Source organism: Zonotrichia leucophrys, chromosome 18 (genome assembly GCF_028769735.1).
Source record: "Zonotrichia leucophrys gambelii isolate GWCS_2022_RI chromosome 18, RI_Zleu_2.0, whole genome shotgun sequence".
NCBI lineage: Eukaryota > Metazoa > Chordata > Aves > Passeriformes > Passerellidae > Zonotrichia > Zonotrichia leucophrys.
In genome coordinates this window covers 3,812,353-3,830,037 of record NC_088187.1, presented here as the reverse complement: position 1 = coordinate 3,830,037, position 17,685 = coordinate 3,812,353, and the positions used below count along the sequence as shown (strand labels likewise).

At 40.7% G+C, this 17,685-nt stretch overlaps 1 protein-coding gene across 10 annotated transcripts in view; it reads left to right on the top strand.

The window, feature by feature from the left end:
- TNRC6C (trinucleotide repeat containing adaptor 6C) overlaps positions 1-17,128 on the top strand; it is a 102,928-nt gene extending 85,800 nt beyond the window's left edge. For 7 of the 10 annotated variants that reach the window (XM_064728799.1, XM_064728803.1, XM_064728801.1 and 4 more), the window contains 10 exons: positions 627-710; positions 1,495-1,726; positions 4,112-4,279; positions 5,343-5,534; positions 6,307-6,450; positions 9,145-9,261; positions 11,551-11,748; positions 13,028-13,098; positions 14,682-14,821; positions 16,341-17,128. In XM_064728799.1, coding sequence (XP_064584869.1) covers positions 627-710; positions 1,495-1,726; positions 4,112-4,279; positions 5,343-5,534; positions 6,307-6,450; positions 9,145-9,261; positions 11,551-11,748; positions 13,028-13,098; positions 14,682-14,821; positions 16,341-16,701 — 1,707 coding nt within the window. In that variant the 3' untranslated portion in view covers positions 16,702-17,128. The remainder of the gene's footprint in view (positions 1-626; positions 711-1,494; positions 1,727-4,111; positions 4,280-5,342; positions 5,535-6,306; positions 6,451-9,144; positions 9,262-11,550; positions 11,749-13,027; positions 13,099-14,681; positions 14,822-16,340) is intronic. The other 3 variants (XM_064728807.1, XM_064728806.1, XM_064728802.1) reach the window with 1 other exon arrangement.
- Positions 17,129-17,685: the final 557 nt, after the last annotated feature.

Genomic DNA, 17,685 nt, shown 5'->3' with positions numbered 1-17,685 from the left:
TTGATACTATTACTAATTTCTGATTATTTTCTCTAGTTTTGAGGAGCACAGCATTATTCTCATAATAATTGAACAGTACCCAGCTACATGAAAATACCTGTACAGAATTCCTTTGCTTGAATTTATCAAAATGTTGATGAATTCATCAAGATGTTTCAGAGGAACTTACCTTGCAAAAGAATTTGCCTTGCAAAAGTAGCTGCCAAGCCAGCTACGTGAAAATTGTGGATTTTTTTCAGGAATAAAGCAGCACAAGTGATTTAACTAGAAACTGTTGGCAGAACTTGAAATGGCCAAATCAAAAACAACCATCAGTATTTGTACGATTTGTATAATATCATAAACTTTTATTTTAATTTTTGCTTTGTGTTACAGTTATTTCAGAAAAAAAAAATAGGGTCCTTTCTTTAATGACCACTTTTTGCCACGTGGATTTATTGGTTGTTTTTGTTTTAAAAATAACACGAGACTTCAATAAATGCACTCCAAAATGCAGGATTATTACTGTTTCTTGGTGGAGTGTTTTCAGAGCACTGCAGAGTTGGCCTTTTCTGAGCTGTGGTGCAGCAGAGCAGCTGGAGGGAGCTTGCTGAGGGTGCTGTGTCTGACTGTCCCTGTCCCCACAGGCGTACCAACGTTTACAAATCCAGCAGCAGATGTTACAGGCTCAGCGTAACGTTTCCGGACCCATGAGACAACAGGAGCAGCAAGTAGGTGTCCCTGCCAGCTCAGTCTGTGCTTCAGGGGTTGGTTTCAGTAGCTTGGAGAGGCTCAGTGACATTACAGCAAAGCAGCTAAAGCATCCTTAAATCAGGGATGCAGTGCGTGCCTTGAGTGCTGGGCAAGGAGGGTGCTGAGTAAAAATAAAAAAAAATAAAGCTGTTCCACAGCCTTGCTGGAGGAAAGCTCTCCAGCCCTTTGCACAGGCAGTTTGTATTTGTAAGGAGGTGCAGTGTGTTGTTTCACTGTAGATAAAGGCAGAGTGTTTGTTGTTACAGCAAAACAGCTCAATCAAGCATCCTTCAATCTGGGATGCAGTGCAAGGCTTGAGTGCTGGGCAGGGAAGGTGCTGAGTACAAATAAAATCAAAAATAAAGCTTATAAATAATAAAAAAACAATTCCACAGCTTTGCTGGAGGAAAGCTCTTCAGCCTCTTGCACAGGCAGTTTGTATTTGTAAGGAAATGCAGTGTGTTGTTTCACTGTAGATAAAGGCAGAGTGTTTGTTGTTACAGCAAAGCAGCTAAAGCATCTTTAAATCTGGGATGCAGTGCAAGGCTTAAGTGCTGAGCAGGGAAGGTGCTGAGTAAAAATAAAATCAAAAATGAAGCTGATCCAAAGCCATGCTGGAGGAAAGCTCTCCAGCCCTTTGCACAGGCAGTTTGTATTGGTGAGGAGATGCAGTGTGTTGTTTCACTGTAGGGAAAGGCAGAGAGGTGCAGTGTGTTTGTGTGGATTGCCCACTGACAGGTGGTGTTGGCTCTCTCCCTGCAGGTTGCACGTACAATCAATAACATGCAGCAGCAGATCCAGCAGCACCAGCGCCAGCTGGCCCAGGCCCTGCTTATGAAGCAGCAGCCTCCCCCTCCACATCTATCTTTGCACCCCTCTGCAGGCAAATCAGCCATGGATAGCTTTTCACCCCATCCCCAGGCTCCCGGCCTTCCTGACCTGCAGACCAAAGAGCAACAGTCTTCACCGAACACCTTTGCTCCTTACCCTCTTGGTGAGTTCCTCCTGCAGCAGCTCCTCACAGGGAGCCCAGCTCCTCCAGTCACACCTCAGGATTTTGCTCCAAACTGTGACAAATACATATCTCTATATCTATATGTTTATCTCTCTCTCTCTCTCTCTCTCTCTCTATATATATATATATATATAGATAGATATAGACATAGATATTTAGATAGATATATAGATGTGTAGATGTATAGCCATCTCCTCCAGTCACACCTCAATATTTTGCTCCAAACTGTGACAAATACATATCTCTATATCTATATGTTTATATGTCTCTCTCTCTATAGATAGATAGATATAGATATAGATATATAGATATGTAGATGTATAGGCATCTCCTCAATTTACACCTCAATATTTTGCTCCACACTGTAACAAATACATATATCTATATCTATATCTATATATTTATATATCACTATATATATATATAGATAGACAGATAGATAGATATAGATACAGATATTTAGATAGGTATATAGATGTATAGGCATCTCCTCAATTTACACCTCAATATTTTGCTCCACACTGTAACAAAGACATATATCTATATATATTTATATATCTCTCTCTATATATATCTGTATATATATGTACAGATATGTGTGTGTATATATATATATGTATATGTATATATATATAAATAGATATAGATATTTAGATAGATATATAGATGTATAGGTATAGAACAGATATATATATACATACATAAAATATATAGATAGAGATAGATATAGATATATGGAGAGAGAGAAATATATATGTAATTATAATTTTTAAATATACATATGTGCGTTTGTTTTAATTTAAATTAAATAGCACTGAAATCACAGAACAAAATCATGCCTTTATGGTAGCTGTACCTGCTCACCTGTGCTCTGCCTACAAATATCAGAATATTTGCCTAATTAACTACTTATATATCACAGAATAATGAGGTTGGAAGAGACCTCTAAGATCACAGAGTCCAACCCATGCCCTATGTTGCTATTTATGAACTGAATATAAACAGCATCATGCTGTAAAATATACAAATGTCATATTGATAAACAGGAATATCATCTAGGAAAATGTTGTGCAAAGTCATCTTTCTGCTGTTGTCAGCACTGGTGAGGGATCAGTTTTGGTCAGTGTATTTCAAGAAATACATGGAGCAGTTTGAAGGAACACAGAAAGATTGTAGTGGAGGTGATGAAGCATTTCAAAAACACAACTGGTAAGGAAAAAATAAAATCCTCTGCTCAGAAGTCTAAAGAGAAGATTTAAGAATCTTCAAAAATGTAAAGGAAGACTTTTTTTGCATTTCCTAATGCAAGAGGTAATAAACTTAAGTTTATTAAAAGATCTAGACATTAAGGATCACTTGGCTTAAGCAGAGTAGAGTACTGGAATAAATTATCTAGGAAGTTCCTGAAATCTTCACCAGCATTTTGTGGTAGGTTAGACATAGATCTGTCAAATATGATTGAAGTCAAAATAATTGATTGGGCGTGGTACAGAGGGAGGAGAGCAACCTTTCAGACCTGTTTGCTGTGTTATTGTTTGATGTATGCTACAGACTTCCTTTCTGACATAAAGGAATTAATTTAATCTCTTTGTGACTCTCTTTATGCTGAATACAATAGCATTGCCAAGCTTTATCTGCCATGCAGCAGTTAAGAAGGTAATTCTGACTGCTGTGGTGAGCTGTTGTGCCTGGCAGCATCAGAATGCAAAAAAAAATTTGTGAATTAAAGGCCTAAGTCTGAGAGGTTCTTATGATATCTCAGCTTTCTGTGATCTGCTAACATTAGGGATTATATATCAAGAAAGACCCAGATTCATGTCACAGAAGCATTTCAAAATTATTCCCTTAATAACAGTCTGAGTGATTCTCTTCTGTGTATACAAAATAGAAACCAGTTAGTGCAGAACCTGCTATGAAAAACAGCAGCTGTTTTTCTGACCTTTAATTAGTTCCTTTTTTGGGGGATTTTTAGCAAAATGAAGTGGCAGACATTGTGGGGGATGCTGGGGAGACATTAGGAATATTTTGGCTTAGCCATGGAATGGTGCAGACTGGTTTAAACTCAACATTCCAGTACATTCTTCTAAGGCAAGTGAAGAGACTGCAAGTAGAAACACTGATAGCTTTAAAATACTATCCCTATATTTTGTTTTCCCCCCTCTTTTTAGCAAGGTTTTAACTTTTTTCTGAATTCATGGGAGTTCAATTGGTGTTCCGTAAAAGCAAAAATTCTTGAAAATGTGCATTGAAAATGCCCCATATGCATACAGATACCTGAAAATCAATGTTGTGGCTGGATTTCAAACCCAGCTTTTCAATCCCTCAGTGTCTGATGGATTTCTAAGGATCTCTTTCCCTTCCCAGCTGGACTGAACCCGAACATGAATGTAAATAACATGGACATTACTGGTGGTTTGTCAGTGAAGGACACTTCTCAGTCCCAGTCTCGCCTTCCTCAGTGGACACACCCCAACTCAATGGATAATCTGTCTAGTGCTGCTTCTTCTCTTGACCAGAACTCCAGCAAGCACGGTAATGTCCCCTGCCATTGTCCCCCCCATGTCCCCCTGCCTGCCTGGCTTTTGGTGATTCCAGCCACAGTGCAATTGCAATTATTTCTCTCGTGTTCTTTTTTTGTGTAAGTGCTCACAAAAGGTTGGTAGCCTCTGAGCCTGTGAGATTTTATAGATGATTTCTGCAGTGAAAGGCTTGCAGCTGTCACTCCCTGCATGCAGTGTAGGAATGTATTTTTCATGTGTTGAATTTTGTTGCTGAGAACATGGAGTTCAAGTAAAACAAGCCTTTAGTGTTGGCAAAACAAGTCCCACAATCTTCCCCTTATTCCAGACCAGCATACCTTTAATCCAAAAAAACTTTACATTGGCTTTCTCCCACAATTTTTCCAGTATCATCAACCTTTCCTTGTGCAAAGTATGATGGATTACATAGTGCTCACCCTAGAATTAGGGGTAAAAACTTCTTACTTTTCCAGAAGTGATTGCTAATCTATTTGAATACCTCTATCCTTAACACCTCCAGTATCCTGAGCCAGTTATTCCTTTATTTCCTGTATCAAATTTATTCTGTTAGAACATGGGGCTCTGTTAGCTTTATTATATCCTGGATTTTATTCTGAGCAGCATGAATTACTTCTTTTACAGCAGTTTTTTATTCTGCAAGTAGCTGCACTGCTGATGCCAAATTGTTGTTTGATAGTTTGTAGGAACATGAGAACAGCCATTTCGAATCATCCATCCTGTCAGCACTGAATGCTTGGGGAAGGATGAAATGAGGGATATTCCTTGGTGTGCTGCCTCAGCAAGTTCCTATTTACCAACAGAGTGATGATTTGAATTACTTAGTCTCTTTTTGGCAGGAATTTAATGCAGAATTCTTTAACTTGAGTATCTAGATTGTACCACCAATGTGTCTCTCAACTGTAATTCCTGCTAAGGCTTCAGATGCCATTAAGCTTGGCTTACTGCGTTTGCATTTTAGTTTTCTTTTTATCTTTGTTATACAAAAAAAAGGCAAATAATAACAAAATATATCCTGCTGAAATTCCATCCTACAACCTCTGTTTGACATCTTGCAGGTGCTATCCCTGGAGGTTTGAGCATTGGTCCTCCGGGCAAGTCCTCCCTCGATGACTCCTACGGCCGCTATGATCTGATGCAGAACAGTGAGTCTCCTGCCAGCCCACCTGTAGCTGTTCCTCACAGCTGGTCACGTGCCAAATCCGATAGTGATAAGATTTCCAATGGCTCCAGCATAAACTGGCCACCAGGTAACTCAATCCAAAGCCTTGCTGTTGGGCTGCTGTCCCTCAAACGTGTTGTTGAGTCCCCCTGATGCACAGGAGTATGGCGTTCACATTCTCTGAAAAATCCCTTTGCCCAGGATTTGTCTCCTGGGAAGCTGAGAAGCCTCAGAGAAAAGGAAAACAATTCTTATCTCATTTGCTTCTGTGTGTTTTCCTTGTCTGGAATGTGTTTGGAGATTGTTTACCCACAGGTGATTGTTTCATTAGTTTCTGCTGTGAGTTGTTTTCACTCTTTGGCCAATCAGGGCCAAGCTGTGTCAGGACTCTGGAGAGAGTCAGGAGTTTTCATTATTATCCTTTTAGTGTATCTTATACTAAAAATATATGCTAAATCTTTATACTTATAAAAGTATCTTTTCTGTATTCTTCAGTATAGTATATAGTGTTTACTTGGAGTGTGTTTGGAGATTGTTTACTCACAGGTGATTGTTTCATTGGACTCCAGTGTGAGTTGTTTTGACTCATTGGCCAATCAGTTCCAAGCTCTGTCAGGACTCTGGAAAGAGTCACCAGTTTTCATTATTATCTTTTTAGCATTCAGTAAGCATCCTTTCTGTATTCTTTAGTATAGTATTCTTTAATATAATATAGTATTGTAAAATAATTAATTAGCCTTCTGAGTACATGGAGTCAAATTCATCATTCCTCCCTTCATCGGGACACCTTGTAAATACAACACAGGAGCTTTGTAGAATTGCAACCTGACACATTTCCCTTTTTATTGTGTTGGAAACAGAGTTTCACCCAGGAGTGCCATGGAAAGGACTGCAGAATATTGATCCTGAAAATGACCCTGATGTTACTCCTGGCAGTGTTCCAACTGGGCCTACCATAAACACCACGATCCAGGATGTGAATCGCTATCTGCTCAAGAGTGGAGGTAAACAACAAACTGCTTCCACATCTCTGCATCATTTCTTTCCCCTTCCAAAAAAGGGTTGGCCTCATTTGTTACAGATGAACATATTTTTTGCATGTGCTCCTAATCTAATAATGCTTCTGCTCAGAACTGTCACTGAATATCCAGAAATGATTGTTTTAAAAGAAAGGATTTAGAAGTTTCTTGTTTTCCATGGGAATGTAAATACTTTTATATTGGAAAAGGCTGTGAGATGTAATTTAAACTTCTGTGGTCACTGGAAGTTTTTCTGACCTGTATCACAAGGTTCTGAACAATATTTTGCTCTCCAAAATGCCCACCCTCCTCCATACTTAGTGAAATTCTCAGAAGACTCAATACAAAGTTCCACAGTTGTTGCAGAGACAGCAGGCTTCTGGTACATTAATTCATTGTAGATTTGTTAGAAGATCAATAAGTAAAATAAATTAGAACTGGTTTATCTCCAAAACCATAAAAGAAAAACTTGGGAATTGACTAGTAAACTAGTATTTCCCAGTACTGTTTCCATTCCTTTTGTCTTAGCAGTGCTTGCTTCAGAATAAAAAGGCAATTCTATAAAACAAGAAAGCATTGTGAATGTGCTACTTGTTAGCCACATGTGCTGGAAGTTGATCAAGGGAAAGGTGGCTTGGTTAATTGTGATCTGAGTGCCAGAATAGCCAAGTTATCTGCACTCTGTCAGAGCACTGCAGCTGGCACAGGAATAGCATAACCAGGCTGTCCAGAAGGACCTGTCAGGAGTGAAAATGTGAGGTTTGTTTTAACAGTTATTACATCTGTGATACCAGCCCAGATTGTAAATCTGTGACCCCCTTGAAGTGGGGGTCCAGTTCTGAGCTTGTTACCTCAGGTAAGGGCTGTGAAACATGAGGGAAAGGAATGCAAAGTGTTGATTTTGGTTGTCTCTTAGCAAGAAGCAGCGTTTCTTTCAGCTGAAACATGAAGTATTTGGGTAATGAGTAAGGTTAAATTAACTTAAATGACTCCAAAGTGCTTCCAAGGGGACAGGCAGGTTTGAAGTTATAAAAAGAAAAGCTGTAAAATGTTTAATTCAGTGACACTTCAAATAGAGTTCACCCAAGAAATACTCCTCAGGCCAGAAACCTAAACCTACAGAGCTCTCCCTGTAAAATCAGCTGATATCCACTACAGATCTTGCTGCTTTAGAGGAGGAACATGAGCTCTGTGGGTGCATAATCTGCCTGTGGATTGAAGAAATAGCTCCTCTCATTAGACAGAGTCAACAAAGATGGTCTTAGCAGAAGTAAACTGGCCCTCAAGAGGTCAGACCTTAAAACCAGTGCCTCTGGGGGGTCAGTGTGTGTGCTTCTTTTCCTCATTAGCTTTTTAGCTTGGTAATAATAGAATTTTAGTAAGAACTATAGTTGCAGAGTCTGTTTCTTTATGCTTGTATAACTGCAGCCTGAAGCACAGAGCTTGTGTTGACAGAGCTGCTACTCAGGTAGAGGGTCAGGCTCTGGGGTGGGCTGTCCTTGCCCTGTGCACTTAAAAACAGGTAAAACTTCAGCTTCTGGGTTGATTTTTGCTTTGCCCTGTTTGCTAGTAAAACTTTGGAAGGTCAGCTTCTATGAGCTGAGAGTTGTAGCCACAAGGAATCAGGACCATTTTCAGCTCTGTGAGCCTTTGAATCTGCTATAATTCCATACTTCCTGCCTGGGAATAGATTATTTCCAGACAGGGTTTGATACAGAGTTCTGTTGCCTTAAACTGATGTCTGCATCAGTGTCCCTTGGAGCACAGCAAGTCTGGTTAAGGTGAAGTTTGATTGCTTGCTGTTCCAACTACAAACAAAGCTGTTTTTTATTGAGCTGTGAGGGATGAGATTGTCCTTTTACTTCTTCCCTTCTACCTCAACACAGTGCTCTTTGCTACAGAGCTCAGCTATTTGTATTAGTCAGTTAAAGATGTTTCAGTATCACAGCCCATCTCTGGGTGTCAGGAATGATAACTCACCCAGGATACACACTTGATTTTGTTGGTGGCTAGAGAGAATATTTCCAGCTCTCCTGATCTTTGCAATGAAGATTTTTGATTTTATGTTCAGTTTCTTTCATTTGCTGCCAGTAAGGAAATTGTGCATCTGCTTAGATAGCTGCTCAGATTATCAATGATTTACTGAGGTGGTTTTGGGCTATTTCATTTATGTTATCAGTTTGAGAAGAGATTGCTGAAATATATCTTTGCTTTTACTGAAAGTCTGCAAAAATTTAAAGATACTTGGAGGCATTAGGATGTAGGGGAAGTGTTTACCTTGAGTAATTTAGGACAGATCACCCATGGTAAGAGGTTAATTTATCATACACATCTCTGCTCATCTACACTTCCCATTGCCTAAGTCAGCTGGCAGAGGACATTTATAATTGAAGCCTTTTCCTCTGAGACTAAACACTTTAACACTGACTTTTTGAGTCATGTATCTTAAAGGAAATGCAGAATTTACCTTCTGCACTAGAATTGTTCCTGTGCCAGCTTGCTTCTCTTTCCTTCTACTTTATCACGCTTCCAGCAACATTTCATTCCTAGACTTCAGAGACCAGGCTAATTCAGGAGAATTCCTTGCATGGTTTGTATTTGCACATAACAAATTTGCTTATGTCACACCAAACATCATTATGCCCATCTTTCTTAGTTGCTTCTCTGCTGGTTCTGCAGGGTCATCCCCAACATCATCTCAGAATGCCACGCTGCCTTCATCGAGTGCCTGGCCGCTTAGTGCCTCCGGCTACAGTAGCTCTTTCAGCAGCATTGCATCTGCACCTAGCATTGCAGGTACGGCCTTTCTGCTTCCACAGCTTCTGCATTCCCAGGAAAAGTCCCTAGGGAGTGCTTTTCCAGTGCTGACAGAAGGGCTGCCCCAGGCAGAAGTGAGTTTGGAGCCCTGTGCTGGGTGGCAGCTCTGCGGTGGGGAGTGGTGGATGGTGAGCCTGGGATTGTGCTGAGGAAAAAGGGATTTATTCCCACTTGGTGTCACTCTGGCATCAAGATCTTTGGGGGAGGAACACTGCTCAGCAGGAACAGACCCTTCCTGGAAGAGCTGATGTGAAATTTGTGTAAAAAACTCACTGTTAAAAGTGAAACACCTCAGTTTCAGTAGTACCTCCAAGGGGTACTTTTGTCATGGCTCTGGGGGTTGGGTTTGGGGCTCTGCAATGTCTTCTAATAGTCAGGCCAAAGCCTGATGCTCCCCTATATGGGTGAGCTAAATGATTTCCTTTTCTTCAGTGCCTTTTAGTAATCAGGCCAAAGCCTGATGCTCCCCTATAGGCATGAGCTAAATAATTACCCCATTTTCTTTGCTGAGCTCTAAATTCTGGAGCTCCTTTTTGCAAAACATGGAAACTTTGCTTGCAAACTGGCTGCCCAAATATGCATTTTGTCCCATTGTAAAGTTGTGTTGGGCTGTATAGATGGATTAGATAAGAAAATGCTGATCCACTGAAACCCCTCCACTTCTCTGAAGGTGCAGCCTCTGGTTCAGGCTGCAGAATGCAAAACAAAAAGAACTTGTTTGGGATGTTTTCCTCCAGTGAAAGGAAAAGAAAGGAGTGGCTTGCTTTTCTTTATCTGCCATGCATTTCTGCTTTATTTGCTGCCTTTTTTTTTGTTGTTGTTTTTGCAGTGTCATCTAATGTTTGTGTTACCCCCATGAGAAGTAATGACATAGCAACACCTGGCCTGTGGTGCTGTGCCAGTCTTGGGGGCTGCTCTGAGCTCTCAAACTCAGACTTCCTCCTCCCCTCTCACCATTTTACACTCATTGATGTCCTCATTGTCATTGTCAAATTATTTCTGTTGCTACAATTTGCCAGAAGATGGGAGTGTGGTTGCCCTTTCACTTAAATTGTTATGATTCAATATGAAATAATTGAGTTAAACGATTGAGATAAATGGAGGCAATTTGGGGAATGTGTGTGTGTAACTGAGCCTGGGATTTTGCAACTGGTAAATTTGGCTTTGGGACTCATAAAATTACTCAGTGCCTGCTTGATGTCTTAAGCACTGAAAATTAAAACTGCCAGTTCTAGTTTTATAAAAATTCACAAGATATTTGCATCTTGGACTTTATCAGACCAAATATTTCCTTATTCTGTGCAATCAGCATGAAAACATTGGGGCAGCACAGTCACAGCATCATTTGCTGGGGCAGAAGATGCAGGATTTGTGTCCTTTTCAGTCCATTCCAGCCCTCCATGTGCTGCCAGTGCTGGTAACAGCAGGACTGGGCTGTGATAGGGAAATGGGGCTCTGATTGCACAGCACATGTTGGTATCAGGAGAAAAGGCTAAAGGTGAATAAAGATTGGTTTTCTTATCCATTATTTAAATCAATCCAGTCTGCCCCTCTGAATGCTGTAATGTGTCTGCTGTTCTTGGGTTTGTTTTATTTTATAAAACTTTGAATTGGCAGTTACAGCAGTAAGAGTTTGAAAACTGATCAGGGAAAGAACAAGCAACAGCAGTAAGTTATAAAGACTGAAGGGTTGTGGTGTGGTCTGATCTTCTGAAGACTTAGTTTTTCTCAAAAATACTTGGAAAATAATATAGGTTACTTCAGATATTCAGAAATAAAGTTTTTGTTGGTCTTTGATCTTTAGAATTTTAATAATACATCAGCAGAACATATGGATATGCTGAATTCTTTATATTAGGTAAAATGAGTTGTGCAAGAAAAAGTGTTTAAGTCCTGTTAAACCTTTGAGAGAGACAATCTTGAAGTGTTTCATTATAATTTTGGTGAAATCAGGTTTCAAATACCTACATTCATTTTCTGGACTTGTTTCTTTTCTTTTACAAGAAAACAAAACAATAGATTTTCAAAAGGGATCTTGTATGTAGCAGGTAGTGTGAGGCTCAGTAAACACAAAAGTACTGCAAATTGTGAACAGTGGTGTAAGTAGGTTCAAATATAGGATTATTCAAATATATTTAATACAGGATTTATAGCACTGGATGGTACAGAAAGTTGATATTTTCCTCCTGAGAAGCTGGGAGGATGTAGCCCAGGATGCCCATTGGTGAAGAACACCCCAATGTACACCAAAACGTTTTTCTGTTGCAGGTAAACTGTCAGACATCAAGTCCACGTGGTCCTCTGGCCCAATCTCTCACACCCAAGCCTCTCTGTCCCACGAACTCTGGAAGGTACCCAGAAACACTACAGCTCCAACCAGACCTCCTCCAGGCCTCACCAACACCAAGCCATCCTCCACGTGGGGTGCCAGTCCCCTGGGCTGGACCAGCTCTTCTTACTCCTCTGGTACTCACAGCTCCTTTTGCTGCTTTCTTTTCAGCATTGTTTGCTTCTGCTCTGCCTGTGAGGCTCCAGAAAGCAGAGCTTAAACACAGCTGGAGTGTTCTGTGCTGGGGATGCATCTCTTGTCTCTTTATTTCACTTTGAATGAGTTGTAAATGAAGCATCTTTCAGCTGGTCATGGTGGTGATGTTACATAGGAATTGCCCGATTTCTTGAACTCTCAACTAGGATTTTTTTTCCCCCCAGTTCCTTAATTTTTAAAAATGTCTTTCAAACATGTGTCCTGTTCTGTGGTGTGATCTAAGACTCCAAGTGGAGCCTGTGGAATTTAATATGGAACACATGGATGGGAAGCATTTAGGACCTGATGGCATTGCAGGGCCCTCAGGGAATGCCTGAATTTTTTCATGCTGGCCCCTTTTTTTATATACCTTTGTTTGCTTTAATATTAATTTGAGAAGCCATGGATCTGGCTAAATATGTATATCTGTATTTAGATATCTCTGTTGATATAAATATAGATATATATGCAGGTATTACTTCTATTTTATAAAGCTCTTTTAACAATCTGCTTACACTTAGGTGAGAATTAAATGTTCTTCCCTCTTCCTGCCATTTATTTTGAATATTTCTTCACCAAACCCCCACCTGGAAGGTCAGATAAAGCTCCAGGATTCTCTCTGGAGCACCCCCAGGATGCACTGTGACTCTCAAATGCCACTCATAAATATCAAGCTTGTACAGCTTCTTGCTGTAAAGCACCAGGCTGAGGTTGTTAGGGCAGGTTTTTTTGGTTATGGTCTTGTATCTCCAATCAGGACATTGTCAGTGCAGAAATACCTGCTTTGAATAAGTCATACACATTAATCTGTCATTGACAAGAGAGCATAGTGCTGCAGTGCTATAAAAATCTTTATTAGCAGGCAGCAATCTGAGCCTGGACATCAGAACTGCTTTTAAAATGTGTCTTCCAGAATTGCAATGCATCCTGAGGATCCAGCTTGTTGCAGTGCCATACCTGCATCTGTTAGTTCCCTAATATTTACTGTGGGAGTATGAAAAATGCCACAGATCTTTGAAAAGTAACAAGAGCAGCTTTTCTTTCATTCAGCAGCCTTTCCTTCCAAGGGAGGCAGTAAATCAAGATGTTAGGAAACTGCTGTAGGATTTGTTTTCAGCAGCACTGAGGCTTGTTAGTGTGTTGTGATTCCAGCTAAATTTGCCTGTAAGGTGCTCTCCAGAGACCTCGATCAAATGTTGTGTTGTGGAATTTGTGTTGCAGGTTCTGCATGGAGTACTGACAGCTCAGGGAGAACAAGCAGCTGGCTGGTTCTGCGGAACCTCACCCCCCAGGTAACTGCAACTCTGCAAAACTGGCCAGGAAAAAACACTGCAATATAAGAGATTATGAGAATAATATCTAGCAGCCTTGGCAATTTGATTCATTTGAAAGAAGAATAATTATTCTGCATTTATCACCTGTCTTCTACAGGGAATTTGTTAAGTTTTCAAAGTGCTGTCAAATCAAGTGTGAATTTTCAAGCCTGTAATTAGTCATTCAGTGGGCACCGTTTCTCTGTGTGTAACTTTGGAGGTGAATGATGTTGTAAAGCACAGACAGAGATGTAAAATCTGATTTTCCTATGGGTTTTTTTGGGTTCTTCTCATGTGTCTGTCACATCCTCTACTTGCCCTTCATGGTGTCATTCCAGAGGGAGAACATAAGCCACAAAGCCTTGGATGCAGACATCCAAATTAACCTTGGGAAAAATTTAATTACATTTATGAAGTGTGTTTTCCCTTTGACTTATTTCGGGATTTCTACAGATGTCTAATGATAAATATAATTTGTGTAACCTAAATTGAGAGAATTTGTGCTCTGGACTGTAGGGAATTCTTTAAAAATCAGAATGTCCCCCTCAATGAAGAGAGCAATAAGTGTGCAATTAAGTACTTTACTTTCACTTGTACTCTCTCTTTAGCTTTTAAATACTTGTTAATTAAGCATATAAGGTAAAATGACAATACCACAGATAACCTGTTGGAACTCAGGATGCTAAGAATTTTAAACTTTCTGTACTAAAAGGCACAAACCCACTAGAAAATACTACATTTAACCTGAAGCCATAAAAAAAGCTTCAAAAATTAATTAATAGCACTGGGATTATGGGTGTGTAGTTTAATTAGAAGTGTGAAATATCACCAGTTCGGGAGAAAATACTTCTTTGGAGAAAAGTGGAAAAACTTGTTTATTAAACAATAAAACTTAAACAACATTAAACAATAAAATCTAAAGTTAAAAACTTAAAGTTAAAAACTTGAAGTTAAAAACTTGAAGTTTAAAAACTTAAAGTTTTGAAATAGCAATATATATATAACAAAATAGAAGTTTTAGGATAGTAACTAATGCTTCTTCTTCACCTTCTTCTCCATAGTTTTGGGTAATATAAAATAGAAGCTTTAGCATAGTAACTAATCCTTCTTCTTCACCACCTTCTTCATAGTTTTGGGTAATATAAAGCAAAATAGAAGTTTTAGGATAGTAACTAATCCTTCTTCTTCTCCATAGTTTTGGGTAATATTTTGTAATTAGATAGAAAAGTCCACATTGTGGACTTGAAAGGATTAGTTATTGAGTTAAGTATAATTTCTTAATTAGATAATTTAGCCTTAAAAAACCTTATCTAGAAAAATAGTTAACCATTTTTAACTTATTAGTAAAATACTAGAACTCACAAATTATAATATGGGAAAAAATAATAATATGGATGATAATAATAAATAAATCAAGGTGGAAAAATAATAATAATAAATATGGATAAAAATACACATACAAGTCTAAACACAAAAGACCATCTGAGACCCTTCAATCCCCCCTTAAGAGGAGCAGGAGGGAAGGCAGGAGCAGCTGTAACCTTTGTGCCCTGTCCCTGCAGATCGATGGCTCCACGCTGCGCACGCTGTGTCTGCAGCACGGCCCCCTCATCACATTCCACTTGAACCTGACCCAAGGCAATGCTGTGGTCCGATACAGTTCCAAGGAGGAAGCAGCCAAGGCCCAGAAGTCTCTGCACATGTAAGTTCCTGCTCCATCTTTCTTTGATTACAAAGCCAGAAAAGATTTTCTTAGGCGTAACCGATCACTAGTTAATTCAGTTGTGGTTTTCAAGATTACCTAATGAGAGAGGAAGAAGTGAACTGGGGGTGGATACTGAATGAGAGGGTGTTAGGAAATTTTATTCAGCGTAAATAATTGTCTTGCTGCACCCTAAGTCCCAGCTAGGTGATATCAGGGGTGTCACAGATCCCCTTTTTGAGCTCTGTAGAATCAAAAATGCAGCAGAACTTTGATAACTTCATTCGATGGCAAAACTCCCCAAATCCAGGGTCACAGGACCAAACTGAGGGCAAACAGCAGCTTATAAACAGGGGAGGTCTCAGGGGAGGATACAATCTTTAACCAATCTTGAGAACTGGGGTGGAACACAAGGCAGGGAATACCATGTGGAGGATTTCAAGGGAGGAGAGCAGCTTAAGTGAACTAATGGGGTTTCAAAGGATACAAAACTGACAGGGAAGTTTCTATAGGGAAGGGCAGGCTCTGGGAGGGATTGACATTTAATGGAAGGAGGAGTAAGGAAGGTTCGGGGGACACCCCTTATAGCAATCCCCACCATCACAACCAGCCCTATCCCAAAGCCATAACCACATAACCCTATCCCAACCACAACCAGCCCTATCCCAAGGCCATAACCAACAAGACCCCAGTTAGCCCAGGCTTCTGGGTAAGGATCCACCACCAACAACGCTGAATAAACAAACACTACCAACCCCCCCCTAAATAAACAATAACAAGCACCAATCCCAGTTCCCTCTGCCATTCCTGACAGAAAGCACCCTTTAACCTGTCTTGGTTTGGAAAGACAGGAGCCTGCTAAGGAAGGCAGGAGCTTCCCCTGAAATGCAAAATGTAAACCCTCTCCCCACCCCTCTGAATTGCTATAAATTTTAAATTAAGGGGCTCTCAGGCAAAAAATATGGGAGCAGGAAATAACAGTTCTTTAATAAGGAAAGGAAAAAAAAAGGATAAAATAAACAATGCAGTACACTGGAACAACACTGACAGAGTCAGACCCCAACCTGACACCCTGTGGGTCAGGGTGTTGGCAGCAGTCCCATTGGAATTGTGGCTCAGCCCTCCTGCAGTGTCAGGGCTGGTTCTGCTGGAGCAGGGATCCTGTAGAGAAGGATGTATTCTTCCTCTGAAGATCCAGGGGAAGAGGCAGCTGCTGTTCCTCTGGGGAATCCAGTGGAGAAGCTGTGCTGGTGTTCCAGAATCTCCAGATTATGTCCGGGTAGGAATGCTTGGCTCCTCCCTCTGGGCTCCCATCTCCCAATGGGATGCTGTAGTTCTTATCAGCCATGCAGGGACATTCAATAGCCAGTTATCAATAGAAGGAGATGTGATTGTGGTCACTCAAAGAGAGAGATAAGGCAAACTGCCCACTTGACAAAGCTAATCTGCCATACAGCTGGTAATAGAAAACATCTTGCATTGCAATTTGGAACAACACTCCCACCTTGCTGTCCCTCAGGTGTGTCCTGGGCAACACCACCATCCTGGCGGAGTTTGCAGGTGAGGAGGAGGTGAACCGGTTCCTGGCGCAGGGGCAGGCGCTGCCGCCCACCTCCAGCTGGCAGTCCAACACTGGATCCACGCCCGGCCGCCTGGGCTCCTCGGGCAGCTCGCACGGGCTGGTGCGCCCCGACGCCGGCCACTGGAACCCCCCGTGCCTGGGGGGCAAGGGCAGCAGCGACCTGCTCTGGGGGGGGGTGCCCCAGTACTCCAGCAGCCTTTGGGGACCCCCCAGCGCCGACGATGGAAGGGTCATCGGGAGCCCCACGCCCCTCAACACCCTCCTGCCGGGGGATCTGCTCAGCGGCGAGTCCATCTAGGAGACACGGTGGAAGTAACAATCATCAGCACTAAAGGAGAACAGAGAATTTAAAATTTAAAAAAAAAAAAAAATTCAAAAAAAAAAATTCAAAAATGGTAACCCTTTCCAGTCCCGGGCTTGATGAAGAATCCAGCTTTAACCCATGAGACTGGCAGCCCTCCTTAGTACCTCTGTCCAATATTGAATCTGAAACTGCAGAAGTCCTTGTGAACTGTTCCTGAAACAGTATGGGCTCCTTTGGTCAGTGTCACATGCTAATGACAGGTTTTACTTTTTTCATGGCTTTTTTTTTTTTGTTTTGTTTTATGTCGTCTTTTTATGTTTGTATGGTGATTTTTCAAAACCAAGTATAAAAGCTGCTTAGAATAGGTCTATCATGAAGGGCACTTTTCAGAATTTGGGCTGGAAAGGGTTATTTTATCAACTTGGGGGGGGTGGGAAGGGGAAATGAAAGCCTATTTAAATGAGCCTGTGACTATTATGCACATTACAGAGGCGGACCCAATAATCAGAAAGGGTGAAGTGTGATATTTTACCATTGGTACAGAAAAGTGACGATTCCCAGTGGCAACTCTGGACTGTACAGGTTGAGAGGGGGGGAGGGAGGGCAGGGTTGGGGTATCTCTGTGTCCACTGCTCCCATGGATCTGCCTATGCACATTACCCTTGTTTCATTACTTTTTCATGTCATTTTTTTAATCCCAAAAAATATAAAAAGTAAAAAAAAAAAGAATAAAAAAAATCAACAAAGAAAGAAAAAAAATACTTAAAAAAAAAAGCAACAAACCATATCAACATGCAAATACTTGAATCCAGCAGGCCAATAACAAAATGTGAACACTTTCTGAGTTGAATTATTACACTTCCAGGTCAGCATCAGTACACAAAAAACAGGCTCTAAGAATTTTGTTTTTTAAAAGTTCAGACTCTATGTTTTTGTTGGGACAGATGTGAGTGAGTGTGTGTGTGTGTGTGTGTGTGT